This window comes from Lytechinus pictus, chromosome 1, assembly GCF_037042905.1.
Source record: "Lytechinus pictus isolate F3 Inbred chromosome 1, Lp3.0, whole genome shotgun sequence".
Lineage (NCBI taxonomy): Eukaryota > Metazoa > Echinodermata > Echinoidea > Temnopleuroida > Toxopneustidae > Lytechinus > Lytechinus pictus.
The window spans coordinates 22,027,671-22,049,583 of NC_087245.1; the positions used below are offsets into that span (position 1 = coordinate 22,027,671).

A 21,913-nucleotide genomic window follows, 5' to 3' on the forward strand; every position below is an offset into this window, starting at 1 on the left:
TTGAATTTTCTACATTTAAAACTGATTATTTTGTCAGAAACAGCTTCCACCATCCCAGCTTATACAGTACATGTACATCTCTATACATAAAAGAAAATGTAATATGAAAAATAGGATTGAAATTCTCTGTATAAAAAAATATTCCAGATAAGTATAGAATATTGTCCATCCATATTGCTACAGTATTATACATAATTACAAAAATGTACATATATTACTCAACCCTATATTACGATGTTTAACAATAATACATTGCCATCTTATAAAATATCTTATGTGATAAATTAAGTTTCTTTTTGCCAATATGTATGCATCGCAATGCCTAACCATAGACCAGAGAGTTCATATAAGAATTATACAACACTATGCCATAGATTCGCACTGATGATCAAGGCCCAGGCATCACCGATAAGTTTATTAAATTGATAAAAATGAAATAATGGAGAGATAATGTTTTATAATGACATGATAAAACAAACCTAGCAGTCTAGAAACGCATTCGAAGCTACTCTCAAGAGTTTTTATTTTTTTAGATCAACTACCATATAATCCTCAAATAAGAACTCTTATAAATGCAAGTTCTTTGTTTCACAAATGTTTTATCAATAATTGATTCTCATATTACTTTAACCCATAGAGACACAAATCTCTCACTAGGTCGAGTTCAATCTGCCTATGATCCTCAAATTGGCAACATTCAATGTATTACCATACTTTGAACAAAGTAAATATGGATATAACATGAATTAAAATTCAATATCTCAAAAAAAAGATGCTGATGTGCATTTTCAAACTTTCATTACAATGCTTATTGACATTATGAGTTAAAAGATAATAAATTTAAGTCAATCAAATGCAAATATGTTTTCTTTTGATTAATTATGATAATTTCTTACTAAAAGCAGATTCACAATACAGGGTATTGAGAATTCTGTCATAAAGCAGTGGGAAAACAAATACACAACTTCATAACTACATGTAATGATACTATGAAGAAGAGCCACAAGTCATTTTAATATCATATCACAGATTTAGTGTAACACTATCATCAAAATTGTTTATAAAGCCTTTCATATTAAACTAATTTCGCATTTAGGTCGTGTTGCAAGAAAATAATTGCAAGCAATTAAATATTTCAGATGCAAATTTAGAAGTGATAAATTAATATTAAGTAAAGCAAATCGATTTATATTTCTTGATGCAAGAGAGGGACCATCAATCCATTGCAAATTTACAATGAAGTACATGACTTTCAATCGATTTTGGGCCCTAAAATTGATTTAACTTACAATCAATCGCATGTTTTTTTTTGCAACACCCCGTTTATCCGCCAATATGAAAGATGGCCAAATTTGACTGAAACACAAGGAAAAAATGTCCTCATCCCATTTGATTTTTAATATTTAATCAGTTTTGCTAAGTCTTGTGTACTTTTTTAAAATCCAGATTAACAAATTCCCAAAGGGTGGAACCCTTATGACAACTACATGAAATTAATACAGCTTCAATAAAGAACATCTTACTAACATGGCAAACTACTGGCTTCATCCCAGGTACAAGAATAGGTACTGACTTAAAGGCAAGTTGTGCGTATGACAATGATTCAAACATAGACTATGCTTGCTCCTTTTCCAGTTTAGGCCCGATCAGATCATCATCGTCGATATGACTGGATAACCTGTCGACACTCCCATCATGCTTTGCAATAGAGTGGATGAGCTGACCAGCAAGGCAAAAGAATATGCTGCGCATGAGTGGAGAGAGGAAGAAACAAAATGATTATGAGATTTACTCAAATTTATTACCGGTAATATTCATTCAAGAATGTTTGCATTTCACCACTAAATCTGACTAAAAATCAAGTTCTGTATCAATCTATTCATGTAAGCACTTACTAATTCTAAATATACTATTAATATTTGAAGAAATCTATAAATAAAAAACTCATGCGTAACGATCTGAGACGCCCTTAACCGTTCTTGTCAATTTGTATCTTGTCAAGTTCAGTGACATGAGCTAATGAGCTCACATTTTAAGACTCAATAAAGTTTATATTACCCCTCTACCCTACCCCCCCCCCCTGGTTCTCAATGTACTGTACATATTAATACTTTAAAAAAACAAGTGGAACGCCTCTGGCAGTCTCGCCTGCATCACGCAATTTAATATAATAGCAGTGCTAACTTTGAAAACTTCTATAAAATAATCATTCACAAAAACATCATTCATATAATGACATAATACCACGTTCATTGACCATAAATTACATTTGAACGGAGACTTAAGACTGTCAACTACACCCATGTCCACATTTCATTCACTCTATCCATAAACTTTCAGAGTTAGGATGGTAATTCAACAAATACCCCCAACACGGCCAAAGTTAATTGACCTTTAATGACCTTTGACCATGGTCATGTGACCTGAAACTCGTACAGGATGTTCAGTGATACTTGATTACTCTTATGTCCAAGTTTTATGAACTAGATCCATAAACTTTCAGAGTTAGGATGGTAATTTAACATATACCCCCAACACGGCCAAAGTTCATTGACCTTAAATGACCATTGACCATGGTCATGTGACCTGAAACTCGCACAGGATATTCAGTGGTACTTGATTAACCTAATGTCCAAGTTTCATGAACTAAATCCATAAATTTTCAAAGTTATGATGGTAATTCAACAAATACCCCCAACTTGGCCAAAGTTCATTGACCCTAAATGACCTTTGACCTTGGTCATGTGACCTGAAACTCAGGCAGGATGTTCAGTAATACTTGATTAACCTTATGTCCAAGTTTCATGAACTAGGTCTATATACTTTCTAAGTTATGATGTCATTTCAAAAACTTAACCTTAGGTTAAGATTTGATGTTGACGCCGCCGCCGTCGCCGTCGGAAAAGCGGCGCCTATAGTCTCGCTCTGCTATGCAGGCGAGACAATGAAATAACAAAACTGTTTAATAGTTTAAAAGAAAAGTGAGAATGTTATTTAAAGTGTGAAATACCTTAGGAAAAAATGAGTATTAAAAACTGTGAGGTAGATGAGAGTAGAAATAACCACACACAAGATCTTGGATGCAGAGATGGTGAGAGAGAGAACAAAGTCTGGAAATACCTGCTTCATGTACAGGTGACATAAAGCCAAGGTTACTCCTAAGATACCACTGCAAAACAAATTTATAAATAAAAAAAAGATGAGAAAAGGAGGTCAAAGAATTTTCACTATCTGTTTCTAATTGTAAGCTTCACTCATAAAAAAATAGATGGATTCCAGGTGCATGCAATCAAAATTTATCCCTTTGCTATTGCAAGAACAAAAATATATGACTTCTCACATTTCAATAATGAACTCTGTGACCTTTTGACCCCATAATCTAATCTGGGTCCTGTAACACAAAGGTAAGCAATTAATCGTATGCTTGATTTTCATGATTGATTGTACATTGAAGTCAATGCAATCAATCAGAGAAAAATGTTCTTGGATGATTGCTAGGCTTTGGGCACCAGGTCATCCTCACACAGAAGCATACATGAGCCAAGTAAGGAATTGATCACTCAAAGGGTTCTTTAGTTTTTGTCAGAAAGAGATATTTTAATGGTGAGAGAGAGAACAAAGTCTGGAAATGCATGCTTCATAATTTACAGGTGGCATTAAGCTACAATTACTACTAGCATATCACTCCAAAACAAATAAAAAAGAAGATATCATTGTAAACAAAAGTCAAACAAAGAATCACTCTCACATTCTAAATCTTATCTTCACTTTTACACAAATGAAATAGGAAGATTTCAAATTCAAAACATGGACAGTATTAGGTGAAAAAGAACATGTGACTAAGCAGGTCAAAACCAAGAATTAGTCACCAGGCAAGGTTCTGAGTCACATGCTAAATTAGTCAGAAGCGCTTCAGAGTCTGCTTATTTCAAAGAGGAACTCTTCCTCCACTACTCTTTTTTCGGTCAAAATAAGAAAATATGAAATATGCTATACACAAGATACAAGAATTTTATTTTATATCACTTTTTTTCTACTGAAAGTTCGAACAGATCTTGTAATTTTCCTATGATTAAAAAATTATACTTTTCATAACATATGAAATAAACAACTAAATCATTAATTATGAATCCCAATAAATATCTTGTTTCTTTATATTGTATACAAAATAGTGATATTTATAGTTCAGTCATAATTTAGAATATATATATGTTAATGAGCAATTCTGTATATACAGGGCAATTCCCCATAAGCAGGGCAACCAAAAAATAAAATTGTTTCATTATCATTGGGGGGGAAGGGGTAGGATTGAACTGAACAGAGAAGCTGATGATAAATCATGTAATAACATCAAACCTATGACAGCCCTCAGACTCGGCATGCAGGGAATAAGTTTGCTTGAAAAATCTGGTTTAGCATTTTTTGTCATAAAAAAAGCTCTAAGTTCTGTACAGTCCTATGTAAAAATCTGCTCAGACAAAGTACTTGTTGGGTAGCGGTCCTTAATACATGTGTAGCATTTTGTGATGTGATACCAGGAAAAAAATATATTCCTGTGCCCCGTCTTACAAAGAGTTACGATTGATCTGATCAATCGCAACTATGGACGGCCAGCAATGTCAACATCTATTATGCATGTTTGTTCAAAATATTTTCTAGCTATGATGTATATTCATGCATTCATTGTTTTCTTGAAGATTCACTGCGATTCTCTTTGCATACAAAAGACATTGTGCAAATTTTTCGTAGAAAAAATTATGGTATGGTTGGATTTCCATAGAGTTGCGATTGATTGGATCAATCGCAACTCTTTGTGAGACGGGGCCCTGGAGTATATACACAACTGTACATGCAGTCAGGAAGGGTGGAACTACTGGAACAGCACAATAATTCATACTGCCAACATTGCCCTGTATGGCATGGGGCCTCTATGATTCACTCATCCAATATTTCATAAATTATATCAAACTTTATTAAATTATACATCATAGAAATTTGTAGAGGAATGTTTGATTGGCATCGGCGCAGGCTGCCAATATTGCTTTACAAGGTATGGGGCCTCTATGGATCATTCAAGCAGTATCCAAATGTGAACAAAATTTATAATGCGGCTCTCTATTGGAGCTTGTCCAATCAAATTTGTGCATTTTCTTGTTAGTGCTTTGTTTCCTTAAAACAAAGTGATAGACACAGTGATGCAAAACATGCTCCTTATTAGAGCCCTTCCATCTTTATTTTTTTCTTCACTAAGTAATAGAAGAATAGTGACAAAACAATGTTGAATTATGAAATGAATTTACAATACCCTGCAGTGGCATGTTTGCCTAACATACAAAATAGCAATCCATGCACAATATTGCAATGTAATTAATGTCAGTTAAAATTTCAATGATTGTAATACTAATCAAAGTTTTTTAAATTATAATAAAGATCAAACACAAGGGCCCGAATTCACAAAAGTGGTTTTTAAAACCATCGGTTGAACCCATGGTTTATGCAGATTTCCTGTATAATTTACCACGTATATTAAAAAATGTCCAATGCTGATGTGCGCTTTTGTCACAGTAAACCAAATTGACACCTGTTGCTGTGGTTTACCACGGTATTTATTCAGGAGTCCACTGTTTTAAATTAATGAGTCCACTCTTCAAACAGTGGACTCATGAATAAAATAGCGTACTTAACCATGGCAACAGGCGCCAATTTGGCGCACTGTGACAAAAGCATGTATCAACATTGGACATATTTTTTATATATATGTATGCGGTAAATAAGCGTAATTTATACAGGAAATCTGCATAAGCCGATGGTTTCAAAATCCACCTTTGTGAATTTAGGCCAAGATGTTTTAATAAAACATAATTGACAAGTGCATTTTAAAATCACAGCAATCAATCCAACATGCCAATGCCTCACAGACAACAAATCTAATTACTCTTGCAACTTTTCGAAATGGTTTTATTGTTTTTTCCAAAACTTTGAGGAATGGAAAATGAATAAAAGTATAAATGTATCTATGTACATAAATAAATGTACAAAATATGTGTGTTGATTACATCAATAAAAATCATACCGTGGATAAAATGAGTGAGAGAATAATGTGGTTTGCCATATATACAACTTTAGTTTGTTCAACTCTTCTTCTTTTCCTTCAGAAATTTCTCGAAAAGTGCTCTGAGCACTCTACAAAGTGGATTTGTTGCAACATAAGCCCAATTTATTATTAGTATTATGATACAACTCCTCAGCTAAATTAATAATTTCCCTGTTGTATTTAACTACATGTACCTTCACCAATGCTGGTTTAATCACATTCTTTTGATGCTGGTACAGACAAGACACATAAAGATATACTTCCTATGCAATTGTAGATTTCACACTCAAACCCTATGTTGTGCAATCCCCAAAACACACAGATTTTACAGTTTTCATGCTCTTCCGATTCATGTCCAATCAATTTTCAGAGGAAATTGCCATCATTCAATGGTTGGCTACATCACACCACATTTGGACATAATCCAGTAGTCTTTTGTTTTATGATATACAAGACGAGTTCAATAAATGATAAACATACCTCATTAGGCAGCCTACATAGAAGTGATGCATATACCAGAAGCGAAAATTGGATGAAGACATAAGATCACCTGCAGGGAATAGGATATTCAATACAATATTACAGAGTGTCAACAAAGATGTCAGCTTTGGGGGGGGGGGAATGAAACAGTAAATTTCCACTTGGTCTACACTTGATGTATCTACTTTAAATTAATCTCAACCCACATTTTTTAATCGTTCTAATCCTGGTTTGTCTATAACCAGTTCATCTACTATCCAGAGTGGCCTAATTACTATTTTGTCTAACTTCTAGATACGCTATACTCATTTCTTTTAATACCCACAAGGTCTCACACAATTTAGACTACATGATTAGATGAACTGCCAATAAACCAAGTTTTTCACTTGACAAAGTGCACAATAAGAAGTCGATGAAAGGGAAATAATACCAACTGGGCATTTGACAAAGTGAAAATTACACTAATTGGGCATTTGACAAAGTGGAAATTTGACCAACTGGGGATTTGACTAAGTGGAAATTAGACCAACTAGGCATTTGATTTAATGAAAATTATATAAACTGGACATTTGACTACATGGAAATTAGACCAACTGGGCATTTGACTAAATGGAAATTTAACAATAGGGCATTTGATTAAAAGGAAATTAGACCAACTCAGCATTTGATTAAATGGAAATTAGACCAACTGGCATTTGACAGAGTTGAAATAATATCAACTGGATATTTGACTACATGGAAATTAGACCAACTGAGCATTTGACTAAGTGAAAATTTGACAAACTGGGCATTTGACTAAATTGAAATTTGACCAACAGTGCATTTGACTAAATGGAAACAAGACCAACTGGGCATTTGACTAAATGGAAATTAAACTAACTGGGCTGCCAGAAGGAGTTCGTAAGAACCCTTCTGGCAGCTTATGCTTCAATTTAAAGGCTGTTTTAAGCCTTTTTCATTTACCATGACAGCCAAGCCAATCACAGCTCATCATTTAGCATCAATTGTATTCCTTGTTTCTAGTATATATTGTTTTATTCTATTGATCTGTTGATTAATGCGATTTTACTCAGATGAGTGCATGTCGAAAAGCTTCAGTATGTCCGTTTCTAAGCACATCAAGATTTTAATTTACATATGCTATAAAAAAATTGTCTTGTTGGTGTCATTTTATTACAGACTCAAATTCATAAACACATGTACATAGGAAGTCTACCATGGATAATAAAGACCATGGATAATAAAGGCCATACAAGCCAAATGAAACTTACCTAATATAAAGCTGCCTGGAGCAAACACACAAACACTGAAGGCATAAATACAATGAAGTCTATCTACATCACTAAAAATTCAGGATAAAAGAGAACATGAAAGAAAGAATGGTTAATCACTTAATCATATTCATTCATGGTTGATATGACTTGGTAAAGTTTGAAAATCAATAGGTTACATTTGACTTAATTTAAATTCCCATGTAATGACTAAGACTTGTGACATTTATTACAGAATTTGCAATTCTTATTTTATTCAGCAAGTACGGTAAAACAGCATGATTTAATTGAACTACATGCTCATAATTTGCCACTACCTTATTTGGTATTTTCTACAAAGTTATTCTTGCTTAGTACTATTACTCTATTTTTGTATATCCACCTATATACTCCCTCTCCTTTCCCTACCTCCTTCCTTTCTCCCTCTCTTCTCAATACCCCCCTCACTCCCTCACTCCTTCTTTTCCTTCCTTCCTCCCTCCCTCTCTTCCTCCCCCCCCCCCCTCTCCATCTCTATCTTCTCCATTCCCCCTCCCTCCCTCCCAAAGCTCTTCATTCCCTAAAAAAAAAACTTGAAATACTTTACTTCATAAGAAATGTTTTCTGCCATTTCATATATATTGCACTTTGACTTGAGACAATGACATGTAGAAACATCCACTTGTAGCCACTCTGGTCATACTGTCAATGGAAATCATTTGAAAAGAAAGAAGAAATCAAAACATTGTAAACATGATTAAAAATCCATTTAACAACATTTTATTTATACTTTTTTGGTCTGCATCAACAAGAAATGCTTATTTTAAAGCAATATGTCAATTTCATCAAGTTAGGTTATCTTAAACCAAAGAGTTCCATAAGTATACAACTCCCTCAAAAGTGAATTTCTAATAAAATAAATACAAGATAATCAACAATGGCTACTGAATGTATCGGGACATAATTTGTTTAGGCATTAAGATATCGACACATTCATCAATATCCGTTACAGAGCAATCGCCAAGTTCCACTTTATAGTCAACTCAGATTTTTTTTAAAAATTATTCTACTTTTCATGATCTTGACATTAATTTGTTTGTATTAAAACAAACATTAAATAGATGTTAAAATAAAAAAATAAAGAGTTTACTTTATATCCAAGTTAATCCAACTAACCTGTGGATCTGTCAGCCATATTGTAATACCAGAAGCAGTCATAATTAGCCAACTAAAATTAGATTAAAATATTTGAGGAATAAAAATAATGATAATTTATCCAAATTATGATGTGCTAGCTATCTAAATGCCTATTAAATGGTGCACATTTATCCAAATGAATCTCAATGCCATTCATTAATTCCAGTGTGGTTATACCATAACATCGAAAAGCACTGTATTATTATCATAAATTGTCAAATTAATACAAATTAATATTTCTATCATTGATAGATTTTCCTGGCATTATTTTTTTTTCAAACTAACACATAAGAATGCTTGCATGCTGGAGTATATACATGTAGAGTATATGAGGAATACCAGCATCAATGAAGCACAAAATAAAGCAGAATAAGATTAAAGGGTATAGAAGGAAAATGAATCTTAAGTTTCTGTTAAATAAAAAATAATAACATACTGTATAAGCAGTGATAGAGGTGACCTTGACAATTGTTTGTTAAATAACAAAAAAAATCATTCATATGCGGTGATATAGATAACCTTGACAACTGTTCAGTGACCCTAATTGTTCTTCTGATTAGCATACAAGAGTCGGTTCTTATTGATCTATAAAATGGTTCTTGAGCACATGCCATTTGGACCTATAGGACCTAAACAAGTACACATGCAAAGTTGCAACTTAAAACTTAATTTGACTTAAGACATGGTCTTATTCTGTGTTTAAACTATTAATAGTCAAATGCGATACAAACTATTATTACTTTTCTTCAATTTTTTTTTTATTCATCAATATAATGTTATACTCAATCAACTGAACACTGTCTGAAAATGATGCCTACAATAGTTGTATGAAATTAACCACAGAAGTATAAATTAAAAGTACATGCAGTGAAAGTAATAAATTCTGGACATGTTTTGCTTCCCAGAAGAGATCTTTGACCATGGCTTAAGTGTAAAGTTTATAACACATTCCCTGGGTCTAGTGAAGATTAAAGTGAAGAGTCATGCATGTAGCTTACCTACAAGCTACCTGTGGCTTGGGATTCTGTTTATGAATCAAGGCAGCTACTATTGATGTTATCACCTCCACTTGTCCTTGCAGACAAAGAAAGATAGGAATCGGCTAGTCATGAGAGAGAGAGAGAGAGAATGAGTGGGAGATAGATAAAATAGAGAGAGAAAGAAAGAGATGGATAAATTGATATAATAACAATAGGCATTTATATAGCGTCATCTATCTAGAAATATTCTATTCCGAGGCGTGTTGTTATTATTATTATTACCCCGGCTTTATCCCGAACTGCCTTTCAGCGTTCATGCATTCAAGGAATTAATCCTGCCGGATACGCTGCCGGATACGCATTCACCTCACCTGGGTTGAGTGCAGTACAATGTGGATAAATTTCTTGCTGAAGGAAATTACGCCATGGCTGGGATTCGAACCCACAACCCACTGTTCCAAAGTAAGAAGACTAATCCACTGGGCCACAATACTCCACAATGTGTTTGTTTCTTCATTTATCAAACATCTACAAAAAGTGTCATCACAATATACATAATTCATAAAATGTGTACATTCAGATAAAAGTGAAATACACCAAAAATCAAGTTGAGATGAGAACTATAAGAAGGCAAAAAATACTTTTGAGTTCCTGTTACAGAAACATGTTTTTTAACATAAACAATAGATAAAACTTAAACCAGATGAAACAGGCACAAATCTTTAATAAATTCTTATCACTCAGCTTACCAATCTTGCAAGTGCCCTTGATCCTGAATAGATCCCACACACAAACAGAACCATTGCAGGAAGCCATTGAAAGTATGCAGATCTACAAAATATACAGAAATAAGGTATAATATCTAGGGACAGTGATTTTCCGTTTAAAAAAATTTCCTTTTCCGTTTCAGAAAATCTCAAATTCCGTTTCAGCATGTCAGAAAACGGAAATTCCGTTTCCCCATAGACTTTGTACACACGGAAAAGTGACAATTCCGTTTACACATTGAATAGCAAAATCACATCATGTACACTTGCACTGGTCAAAATTTGTATCTGCTACTGTACCAACAACACAATAGAATCCGTTCTAATCGGATCTATGCGGATGCATAAAATATTTTTACAAACCCATTTAGCATGCATACATCCTCACCTTTCACATTATTAGCATTATTTCACGGTGAAATGATATTTCATCGATGATTTTGGGTTTTTTTGGACATCGTTATCATCAGTCAACGGCTTTTGCCAATCCGCCATCTTGGATTTTAAGACCACGATATCGTGCTGTTACATCTTCAAACGTAGAGGGCAGCAACACACGACCGTGTAGTTGAACGATATGTGTGCATGTGAAGCCCAACCCGGCCGGCTGGCCGGGTACGGGGTACAATCGAGTGTGCTGATGTCGAGTGCAGTCACGATGTGTGAATTGTCATTATAGTAGCGAAGTGAGATCGTGTTTTCTGGGGTTTTGTGGCCATTTAATATTCTCATTTTGTTGTGATTTTGGAGTAATTTCTGTTGCTATTCTGTGTATTTTGAGGGAAAATACGTTTTCCGTGATTTTCCGTTTGAAATGCCACTTTTCGTTTCAAAAGGCCCTTTCCGTGAATTCCGTCCGTTTTCCGCGATTGCGGAAAATCACTGTCCCTAAATATCTAATAATCAAACGGTCTGAAGTCTCTGAAGAGGGGTTGAAAGAATACTACACTGCACAAGTAGAGTGTAAATATTCACATTAAAATAGTTTATGCCTTAATAATAGTTAAAATCCAAATGAACAACAAATTAAGACATCTTAAAATTGATACGGATCAGACATGCCATCTTTTTGTCCAGATGCAAGCTAAAAATGCTTAATATTGGTACATAATAGCTAGATGATCCTAAATAAATAGCCCACCCCCCTCGTCTTTATGAGGTGACTGAACACGCCCATGTCTGAAATTTCCTCTCCTTCTACTCCATTCTTTTGTTATATACTTACGAACTGATGTTGCTGCTAAGCTCAATGTGACCAAGGGAAGCAACAAATCGAAGCACCAGAAACCCAATAAGGGTTTGCCAACCTTGAAAGAGGGTTGGATAGGTGAATCCAAGGACCCACAGCACATACTGTTTCAAAAAGAAAAAAAATCAATAGACCTTGAATGATACACATTTGATAGTTCAAGCCATAACCACTGTCATTTAAAGAATACAAAACTTTTATTTTAAATTCTAACTGAATCCAGGGTGAAAATAAATGAGATGCATAGATCAAGTTTTAATTTTAAAAACAAAAAAAAAGGTACAAGGGCAATCTGGTGAATGAACAAAAATGACACCCTGGTCATAATAGACTGAATATGCTGAATCAAAATATAAAGGGCAAATTCATATAAAAATAATTCAAAATCAAAGCACTGTTTTGAGGGAATAATATATTGCTCCTATGGGACATACATGTAGACTAGGTCCTGTAGGGGAAGAAACAAGAATTTTTTTAAAAATGTTTTAAAACCCCTCTCGACAGATTTCAGCGGTCTAGTCTCACAAATGCACACATGCATGCTCTCTCAAGAACATCAACAATCTTACTTTTTGCATTGGAAATGCATGTGATCATCCATTGGTACATTAGACTAAACAAAGTTAGGCATACTGCGTTGACAATACTACTGCCATGGCATGGATGCCAAGTTTTTTCTCTCTATAATAATCATGCAGTCATCATGACTCATGAAAAAGAACTCGAAAGTCACTGCCTGCTGCCCTGGGATGGGACATTCTCTCAGAATTGACTGAAAATAGATGTTCATGGAACTTTCATTTGTTTTTCTTTTTGGGAAATTTTGATACTCTTATACAAAACCAGGTTACTCACCCCCCCCCCCCCCCCCCCCGGGCACTCACATTTATTGGTGGTACGGGGACATGCCGCTTTGACGACCCCCTTTAACAGACCTAATTTTCAAATCCCTAGATACTCTAAATGACAAAAGTTTTGTTCAGAAGCCGCCCCTCCCCCTCGCAAGATTCGTTACGAAACATCTCAGTTCCCCAGCCCTGCCAAAATTGTCCAGCGCAAGCACCGCATGCGAGAGCTGCACGCACAGCTTCACAACCCCCTCCTCAGTAGCCACCAGCAGCTCCATGCCCACATACACATGCACAGCGTAAGAGTGCATTGTACCTACAGTACCGCGATCGCGTTCCGTAGACCCACTCATTCAATGAAAAAAGGTTATGATATCACCTTATTCTCTGTTAGTATTCCATGTGTGGCAAAATAAAGTTGGCAATGTTTGGAACAAATGCTTGATTGTTTGACACTGTCAGATTCCATTAAAGCTACTCATCATATAACTTGGCTCTTCAGTAAATTTTTTCTAAATTAGAGATTGAAAAATGAAATTTTTTTGCCATATTGCTTTCCACCAATAGAAGGCGTACACAAAAATATGCCCGAAATTCATGTTTTTGAGCGCTCTGGTGAATACAAAACTTATTTACCTTGGAAGTAGGCATAAAGTTATACACAACTTATTTGCCCCTCTGTATCCAAATGTTGGTACCTAAAACTTATTTGGCGTTGAACAGCATGGGTAGAGCATGGACAATTTTCATCTGGATTGTACATGTTCAGGGACCTTTTCCACACCTTATTCCCAAGGTACTAATAAAAAAATACATTGCGACTGTATGGAATTAGTAATTTTGGTCACAAAAGTGTTATTTTAATGATTTTTTAAAGTGTGTGTTGTGTACTGCATTGGCATACCCTACTTGTAGATTCCCCACAGGCAGGATGGTTGCAGTGAGCAAGTGCGTAGACCCTGGTTTTCAAACCACCCAGTATATATTCAGTTAACAAGACCCCGTATTTTACCCTTGTAGTTGTAGTCAGTTCCTTAGACCGCCATTTCAGGGTTTCATGAGACATGTCGTGAGGTACACCCCCATCAAAATTGAGTGCCCCCCTCCCCTGGGGTTACCCCTGGGATTCTTGACAGAGTCGGGCGCCTGAGCTGAGCTCCGCCACCAAACACAGGCAATGGCAAAGCAACAATTTGGCAATGCGCCAGGGCAGGCACGGACCTAGACCAAAAGCTTCTGTCTCTGTTATATTGGTTGTTTTGCTGAACTCCGTTTGCTCCACTCACCAATTACAGAGACCAAGGTTTGAACTAACTCGATCTGTACAGGACTCGATAAGTTTTATTGCGAATCGGCCAATATCAACAGAGCTGAGGAAGCTGAACCGCAAAGCATGATATGATTAAAAAGGGGGCAGAGACCACAGTGCACATGCGCAGAGCTAGCTAACTTGCCTCCTTTTCGATCCCATGATGCATTGCGGTTCTGATTAGCGATAAACCTTATGGCCATATGTTAATGTATTAAGTTTGGATATACCAGGGAAGTGGAGTTGCGCGCCAGCCGAAGTCACTGTTTTGGGGTTTTTTTAAGTTTATTTTTCCGTTTTGGTGCATTTCAAGCCAAAACAAATCGGTACTAGCCTAACGTTAGGCCCCTAGCCTCACTCACACTACTAGTACGAGGTTAGTATGCTATACTAACCTCGTACACCGAAACGCGTTTGGCCCTGGATTTCTATTCTATTCAGAAAACATCGCTTCATTACAGAAGTAATATTTGCCGAAACTCCTTCTCGCTACTCTACGGGCTCTTTCCGGTGAGTTGCCATACCCTACAATCGTTTGTTTTTTTTAATCAAAAAATAAAATTCATATAAAAAGAGGAAATTTTCTGACCTTGGCCTGGAAAGTGACTTCGCATGTCTCTTCTACGGAAATAAAAGGAAGCCCGATGGTGGCGCTAATAAATTTTACAGCCTTGATTCAGCTCCTCGATAATTTTATTACTGTGTCTAATCCTTTGAATGGGCAATTCTTATGATTACTTGATTAAATATGGGCACCAATGAATGAAATAATTTCGAAAACATAATTTAAGATTATTATTGGCGATTACACTTTTATATTTTTATGCAAATAATTTAATACGATGACTAGATCCAAATTTAAAAATAAATAGAAGAATCTACGTACCTTGAAAAAAACCAGCAGTACAAGCTTTGTTCGTTCGTCAATACTACGGTCTACCAAAGTCTATACAATGAAAAGATTGGACACTCCACGGACTTCGCGTAATGCTTTGCATCGATTTGCGTGTAAAATAGTTAAGCCCGGGGGGGGGGGGGGGCACTCAGTATATAATGCATAGTGGGTATGTGCCGCGGAGGGGACCCCCATTTTTACACTCAAATTTCCGTTCCAAGGCATAGCATTTTTGTCTTATTGAGAAAAAGAACAAAGAAAGCCGCTCCAAGGCATAGCATTTCCTTCTTATCGAGAAAAAAGAAGAAAGAAATCCGCTCCAAAGCTTCGCATATTTTTCGTTACGCCGTTCCGGTCGCATTGATCTGCTACAATTTTGGTGAAAAGCTGCCGTAGAGCGCTTTTCGAACATCGCCTAAGCGCGAGCGCACCGGCAGAGGCCGCGCTAGCTGCGTCATGCACGATTGCCCGTTCCATAGGGATGCATACGCACTCACAGAGATACGGAGATCCGTTCCGAGGACCCCCGTTTTCACAAACATTTGTAGTTCAGAAGCCCATTCAGAGGACCCTCCTTTTTACAATAAGCCCGCTCCAAGGCCCCCGTTTTTTGCCTCGCCCGCGGCACACCCCTACCACTTTTTTGGTCGAGTGCCCCCCCCCCCCCCGGGAGCACTCCTAGTACCAATGAGGTCCAAACATTAACATGTATGGACCTCATAGGCGACAATGCGTTAAAAACAGGTTAGAAGTCCTGCACCCAAGTATTTTTATGATATTAGTGATTATTACTCGAAAAATGCAAGCTTTGTCCTCATTTGTTTAGCATTTATTAAAAAATTACCCATTAACTATAATCCTACTCATATTCTAAATGTTATAAAATAAAGGGAAACTTACATTTGAGTCCTTTTTCGATCTTTTCTTGGCAGTCAGTCCGGTCCCGTCGAGTGCGATCAAAGCGGTACGAAGCTGATTTTCAGATCACGTGATACGAGTAGTCATCACCTGATCGATCGACTATCCTTTTTTAAAGACCGCAACAATTATAAATTTTATTATAAAATATATATAGAATAAATAATTGCATGATATTATATATATTTCTACAATTAAAAATATTTTGTGATATGAATTTAATATTTGACGTAAAAATCGCTATTTAACAAAATATTTATTAAAAAATAAAAATCAAACAAAATAAAAACGCCTTGGACACAGTGCAAAAAACCTAACAATTTGGCCGCGTTCTTAACAACTATCGTAAGGGGCGCTCTATTTATAAATAAAGTTGCATATGTAGCTGTCTACCGCGACAGGAACAGCCGCAGAATTGAAGCCAGAAGCGTGGGAAATTGCCAGAAAATTCAAGAAAAGAACCGGTGAGTACCGATTTAACAGTACTAATTCATTAAGTAACATTTATTGAATCATTACAAGATTTATTTTTTAGTAAAACAAAGCTTAGTTCTAAGCTAGGGCGGCCCAAATGCGCGTGAGTGGAGTCCCAGTTTATCAGCACGGGTAAGTATTGGGGTGTCGCCTAGAGTGCCCGGGAGTTAAGTTAAGCCTTATATTAAGCCAGGTGCCTAGTTTTTCCCTTGGGCTTGGCCTTGTAGTTGTATTGTTCTTTAGGCTAAAAATTGATGTTGTCGCCGTGGGACAGGCAGCGACGTCAAGAGCAAGAAAATATGAGGAACAGGGAAAATAAAAAAGAAGTAACCGACCACAGGATTTCACTTTGGCCCTATCCTAGGCCTACACTGATTTGAATACGTGGGACACACAACACTCAACAGATTAACCGACAGATGGAGATCTAGATCTACCGGTAGATCACTAACCTCGCAATACGTGTGAGTGCCAGTAGATAATATTTGGATCATAACAATAAAATAAAATCACAAGAATCAAAACAAACAGTTACCTTGTTTACCAACACGGTACAGATGTACAAAATGCAGTAAAGAATGGGAAGCCACAGCGAAGCCATACATTCATTTCAATCCTCCCGCACGTCAACCATCTTAACACGTCACTCTCCTCTAGCTCTCTCTCGATCTCGAATGATATCGACCATAAAGTACCAGCGAGCGAGCCGCGCCCATAATATATTATGCTGATATGGGTGAGCCGACTGAGCCCCATGCCATATATCGAGTATGAGCCAATTTTTTTTAGCTTAATTGCAAATTGTATCCTCTTTCAAATTCCCAAAATTGGCAAATATCACCAGCCAATTGTTTTGAAAGACATTATCAATTGTACCAATACCAATTGTTTCTTTGAGGTTTTGACCGCCCCCATCAGCCCCCCCCCCCCCCCGATCGATCGATGCCGACGTGGATTAGAGAACCCCAGAATGCGAAGTATGAAGACAAAAATAGACGGTCTATAATGATGGATATGAAAATTAATGCTTCAGTATAGGGCGCGTTATACTCAGGGCAAATTTTTAAAGATGACTTAGGGTAAAGTTGTGTGCCTCCTCGTGACGCCCTTGCACGTAAGGGCCACTCCCCCGGGGCCACTGCGGGAAGGTAGCAGTATGACCCCGTGTTAGTAGAAAATTAAATGCAACAAATATATATGTTTATGATTAATGAGGGTTAGTGCAAATAGATGATCATGCCTGATTAAAAAAATATATAAAAACAGGTAGGCCTATAACTAACATCAATAACAAGTACAAATATGTAGGCCTACAAACGTTTACACTCTATGCACCACAAGCACGCAAAGATATGAAACAAACCGGCACAAATATTCACTAAATATTTACAAATATGCACAAAAATGCAAAAAGAAATAAAGCACAAGTGCCGCACAAATGGTATACCGCCGATAAAAGCCGAAGTTTGAACATAATGGAAGAAGAATTATTATTAGTATATTGCAACAATTATAATTATGTCAAGTACATTGCCCATTGGTAGCTGCTCCCTGCACTGCTGATGATTATAATTGGCAGTAATGGTATAACGAAATACATGCATTTTGTTTTTGTTAAACAGAGCCCATCCTCCAGGGAGAATGTCGATAAAAGCTGAAGGTGCTAAGATGGTTAAATATGAATCATCTTATCATTTGCTGGATCACACCCAACCAAAAAAAGAGAGTAAGTTGCAACTGTCGGCGGTTAAATTCACCTTGCCCCCTGGTAGACTGTTTGTTCATCTGTATCTTCCCTGGTCACGGTCGCCATCATAGCAATTGTCAGTAGAGCTCCCCTGAATGTGAAATGAATAGTATGATTAAACTATTATTGAATATGTTAACATTTATCATTAAAATCCAGAACACCCCATCTGATAAATAAAGACTCAAGATTCGATTATTTATGAAAATTGATTATGAAATTCAATATATCAGTGTATATTATGCATTTCAATTAGAATTTGGCTTGATCAAATTTATATTAGGTTTTCCTTTCGAAATAATGTGATATACTACAATAATAATAATAATAATCATCATCATCATCATCATCAGTGTACGGAAGAAGAAGGCAAGCCTGTCGAGACTTCCGGTCGTTCCTTTTGATAGTACTTGTTCCAACTTGACTATTTTAAATGTCTTGTAAATTACACGCATGCATGTTGCGTGGAGGGTGGACGGATTCTTTTTATTTTTATTTTTTAGGGAAGAATTTGATGATGGCAAGACCAATGTTTGTCCAGCCTATGTTTGAAAGAGTCAATAGAGGGTGCCGACACAACAGATGGAGGAAGATTATTCCAAAGGTCTACAACCCTCTGACTAAAACTGTTCCTCCTTAAAGTGGTATAAGACCTCTGTTTAAACAGTTTTAGATGATGTCCTCTTGTTGTGTCTTGAATGGAAGGGATGAAATATACAGAAGAGTCAACATTAACAAGTCCATTCAAAATCTTAAATACCTCGATCATGTCTCCTCTTTGTCTTCTGTAGTGTAGTGAGTACATTCCAAGGCTTACAAGTCTATCCTGGTATGGCAAATGTCGCAATTCTGGGATTAGCTTTGTAGCTCTTCTCTGTACCTTTTCGATTTTAACAGCATCCTCCTTGAACCTTGGATGCCACACTACATTTCCATATTCCAAAATAGGACGTACTAATGTCTTGAACAAGGTTGGCAATGTGTACTTGAGATGACAGTAAAAGTTCTTTTGATTAGTCCAAGCATCTGATTGGCTCTATTCACGATATGTGCTACATGTAAGTGGAATTTCAGCTCCTCATCAATCATGACTCCAAGATCCTTTTCTACAACAGATACTTGTAAAATCTGGTTGTTTATACTGTATGTTGTTCTAGTATTAACTCTTCCAATATGCATGGTTTTGCATTTAGCCTGGTTGAAGGAGAGTTGCCAGGATTGGGCCCATAAGGTTGCTGCGTCCAAGTCATCCTGTAGCGAGGTTTGTTGGTTTACAGAGACATCACCATATATCTTAGTGTCATCAGCACAGATTTGAATGTCATTACTAATCACATTTGGGAGGTCATTTACATATAAGACAAAGAGATGAGGTCCGAGAATACTCCCTTGAGGCACGCCACTAATCACAGGGGTCTATTGGGAGAAATCCCCACGAATCGACACTCTCTGTACACGTCCTACTAGAAAGGCTTTGATCCACTCAAAAACTCTGTGCTCGATGCCATATGCTTGTACTTTATTAAGTAGTCGCTGATGAGGTACAGTATCAAAGGCCTTGCTAACATCAAGATATATTACATCTACAGGTCTCCCTTTATCCATAAGATATGTCCAGTCCTCCATTTGTCTCATAAGTTGCGAAATACATGACCTTCCAGAGGTAAATCCATGCTGGGCATTGTGTAACAATTTATTACTGTCAATATGGTCTATTAAAACATTGCGTATAATGGCCTCCATGACTTTGCCTATTACTGAAGTTAAACTTATGGGCCTGTCATCATAATTATTAATGACAAGTTTTCGATATTCCACACAAAACCTACTCTCTAAGCACATATACCCGTTTGTAGAATCGCTTTTTTGCGTTACAGCGTTATTCCCTTTTCCTTAAACATTGACTTAAATTGGGAATTGTAGGAAACGGTCTTTCATGAATTTTGGTTTATGTCAAAGAGAGATGTCAAGTGCTTAAAATTGTCGATTATCACTTACCGTACCTTTATTACAGACAAGGAGTGAAATGATAATCAGAACTTAGCGATGGCTGGTTGTTGAGTATGATCTCAATAAAAACGTATAGTTGTTGACGAAGTAGGCAATGGTAAATGAACTGCAACTCTTTGGGATGGGAGGATATTCGACCTTCTCTGATGGAAGAGTGACGAAGCTAGCTCGCAGTAGATAGAATGAGACTGGTTGCTCTTTGATAGAAGGGTGACGAAGCTAGTTGTAGATGGAAGGAGAATGGTTGCTCTCTGGTGAAAGGGTGACGAAGCTAGAAGAAGATGAAAGGAGAGAAGTTGATCTCTGATAGAAGGGTGACGAAGCTAGTGGTAGATGGAAGGAGAAAAGTTGCCCTCTGATGGAAGGGTGACGAAGCTTGCGGTAGATGGAAGGAGAGAAGTTGCTCTCTGATGGAAGGGTGACGAAGCTTGTGCTAGATGGAAGGAGAGTAGTTGCTCTCTGATGGAAGGGTGACGAAGCTTGCGGTAGATGGAAGGAGAGAAGTTGCTCTCTGATGGAAGGGTGACGAAGCTTGTGCTAGATGAAAGGAGAGTAGTTGCTCTCTGATGGAAGGGTGGCGAAGCTTGCGGTAGATGGAAGGAGAGTAGTTGCTCTCTGATGGAATGGTGACGAAGCTTGTGGTAGATGGAAGGAGAGTAGTTGCTCTCTGATGGAAGGGTGACGAAGCTTGTGCTAGATGGAAGGAGAGTAGTTGCTCTCTGATGGAAGGGTGACGAAGCTTGCGGTAGATGGAAGGAGAGTAGTTGCTCTCTGATGGAATGGTGACGAAGCTTGTGGTATATGGAAGGAGAGTAGTTGCTCTCTGATTGAAGAGTGACGAAGCTTGTGGTAGATGGAAGGAAAGAAGTTGCCCTCTGATGGAAGGGTGACGAAGCTTGCGGTAGATGGAAGGAAAGAAGTTGCTTTCTGATGGAAGGGTGATGAAGCTTGCGGTAGATGGAAGGAGAGTAGATGCTCTCTGATGGAATGGTGACGAAGCTTGTGGTATATGGAAGGAGAGTAGTTGCTCTCTGATGGAAGAGTGACGAAGCTTGTGGTAGATGGAAGGAAAGAAGTTGCCCTCTGATGGAAGGGTGACGAAGCTTGCGGTAGATGGAAGGAGAGAAGTTGCTCTCTGATTGAAGGGTGACGAAGCTTGTGCTAGATGGAAGGAGAGAAGTTGCTTTCTGATGGAAGGGTGACGAAGCAAGCTAGCAGTAGATGGAAGGAGACTAGTTATTCTTTGATGGAAGGATGACGAGGCCAGCTAGCAGTAGATGGAAGGAGAGTAGATGCTCTATGATCTATGAGGAAAGGGTGACGAAGCTAGCTTGTAGTAGATAGGAGACTAGTTGTTCTTTGACATAAGGGTGACGAAACTTGTGGTAGATGGAAGGAGACCACCGGTTCTCTGATGGAAGGGTGACGACGCTTGCGGTAGATGGAAGGAGAGTAGTTGCTCTCTGATGGAAGGGTGACGAAGCTTGTGGTAGATGGAAGGAAAGAATTGGCTCTCGGATGGAATGGTGACGAAGGTTGTGGTAGATGGAAGGAGAGTAGTTGCTCTCTGATGGAAGGGTGACGAAGCTTGCGGTAGATGGAAGAAAAGAAGTTGCTCTCTGATGGAATGGTGACGAAGCCTGTGGATTATGGAAAGAGAGTAGTTGCTCTCTGATGAAAGTGTGACGAAGCTTG

At 37.3% G+C, this 21,913-nt stretch overlaps 1 protein-coding gene across 3 annotated transcripts; it reads right to left on the reverse strand.

Moving 5' to 3' along the window:
- LOC129259200 (transmembrane protein 241-like) lies at window positions 1-17,418 on the reverse strand. 3 transcript variants are annotated; one of them, XM_054897505.2, is made up of 10 exons: window positions 16,997-17,418; window positions 11,994-12,121; window positions 10,751-10,832; window positions 10,020-10,123; window positions 9,001-9,052; window positions 8,432-8,526; window positions 7,846-7,916; window positions 6,575-6,644; window positions 3,011-3,169; window positions 1-1,744 (listed from the first exon to the last, which is right to left on the reverse strand). In XM_054897505.2, the coding sequence occupies exons 1-10, from the start codon at window positions 17,060-17,062 to the stop codon at window positions 1,615-1,617; spliced, it is 957 nt and encodes a 318-aa protein (XP_054753480.1). In that variant the 5' UTR covers window positions 17,063-17,418; the 3' UTR covers window positions 1-1,614. The 3 variants fall into 3 exon arrangements, with proteins under 3 accessions (XP_054753480.1, XP_063954147.1, XP_054753487.1); XM_064098077.1 differs by having other exon boundaries at window positions 3,121-3,169; window positions 16,997-17,383; XM_054897512.2 differs by lacking the exon at window positions 3,011-3,169 and having other exon boundaries at window positions 16,997-17,383.
- Window positions 17,419-21,913: the final 4,495 nt, after the last annotated feature.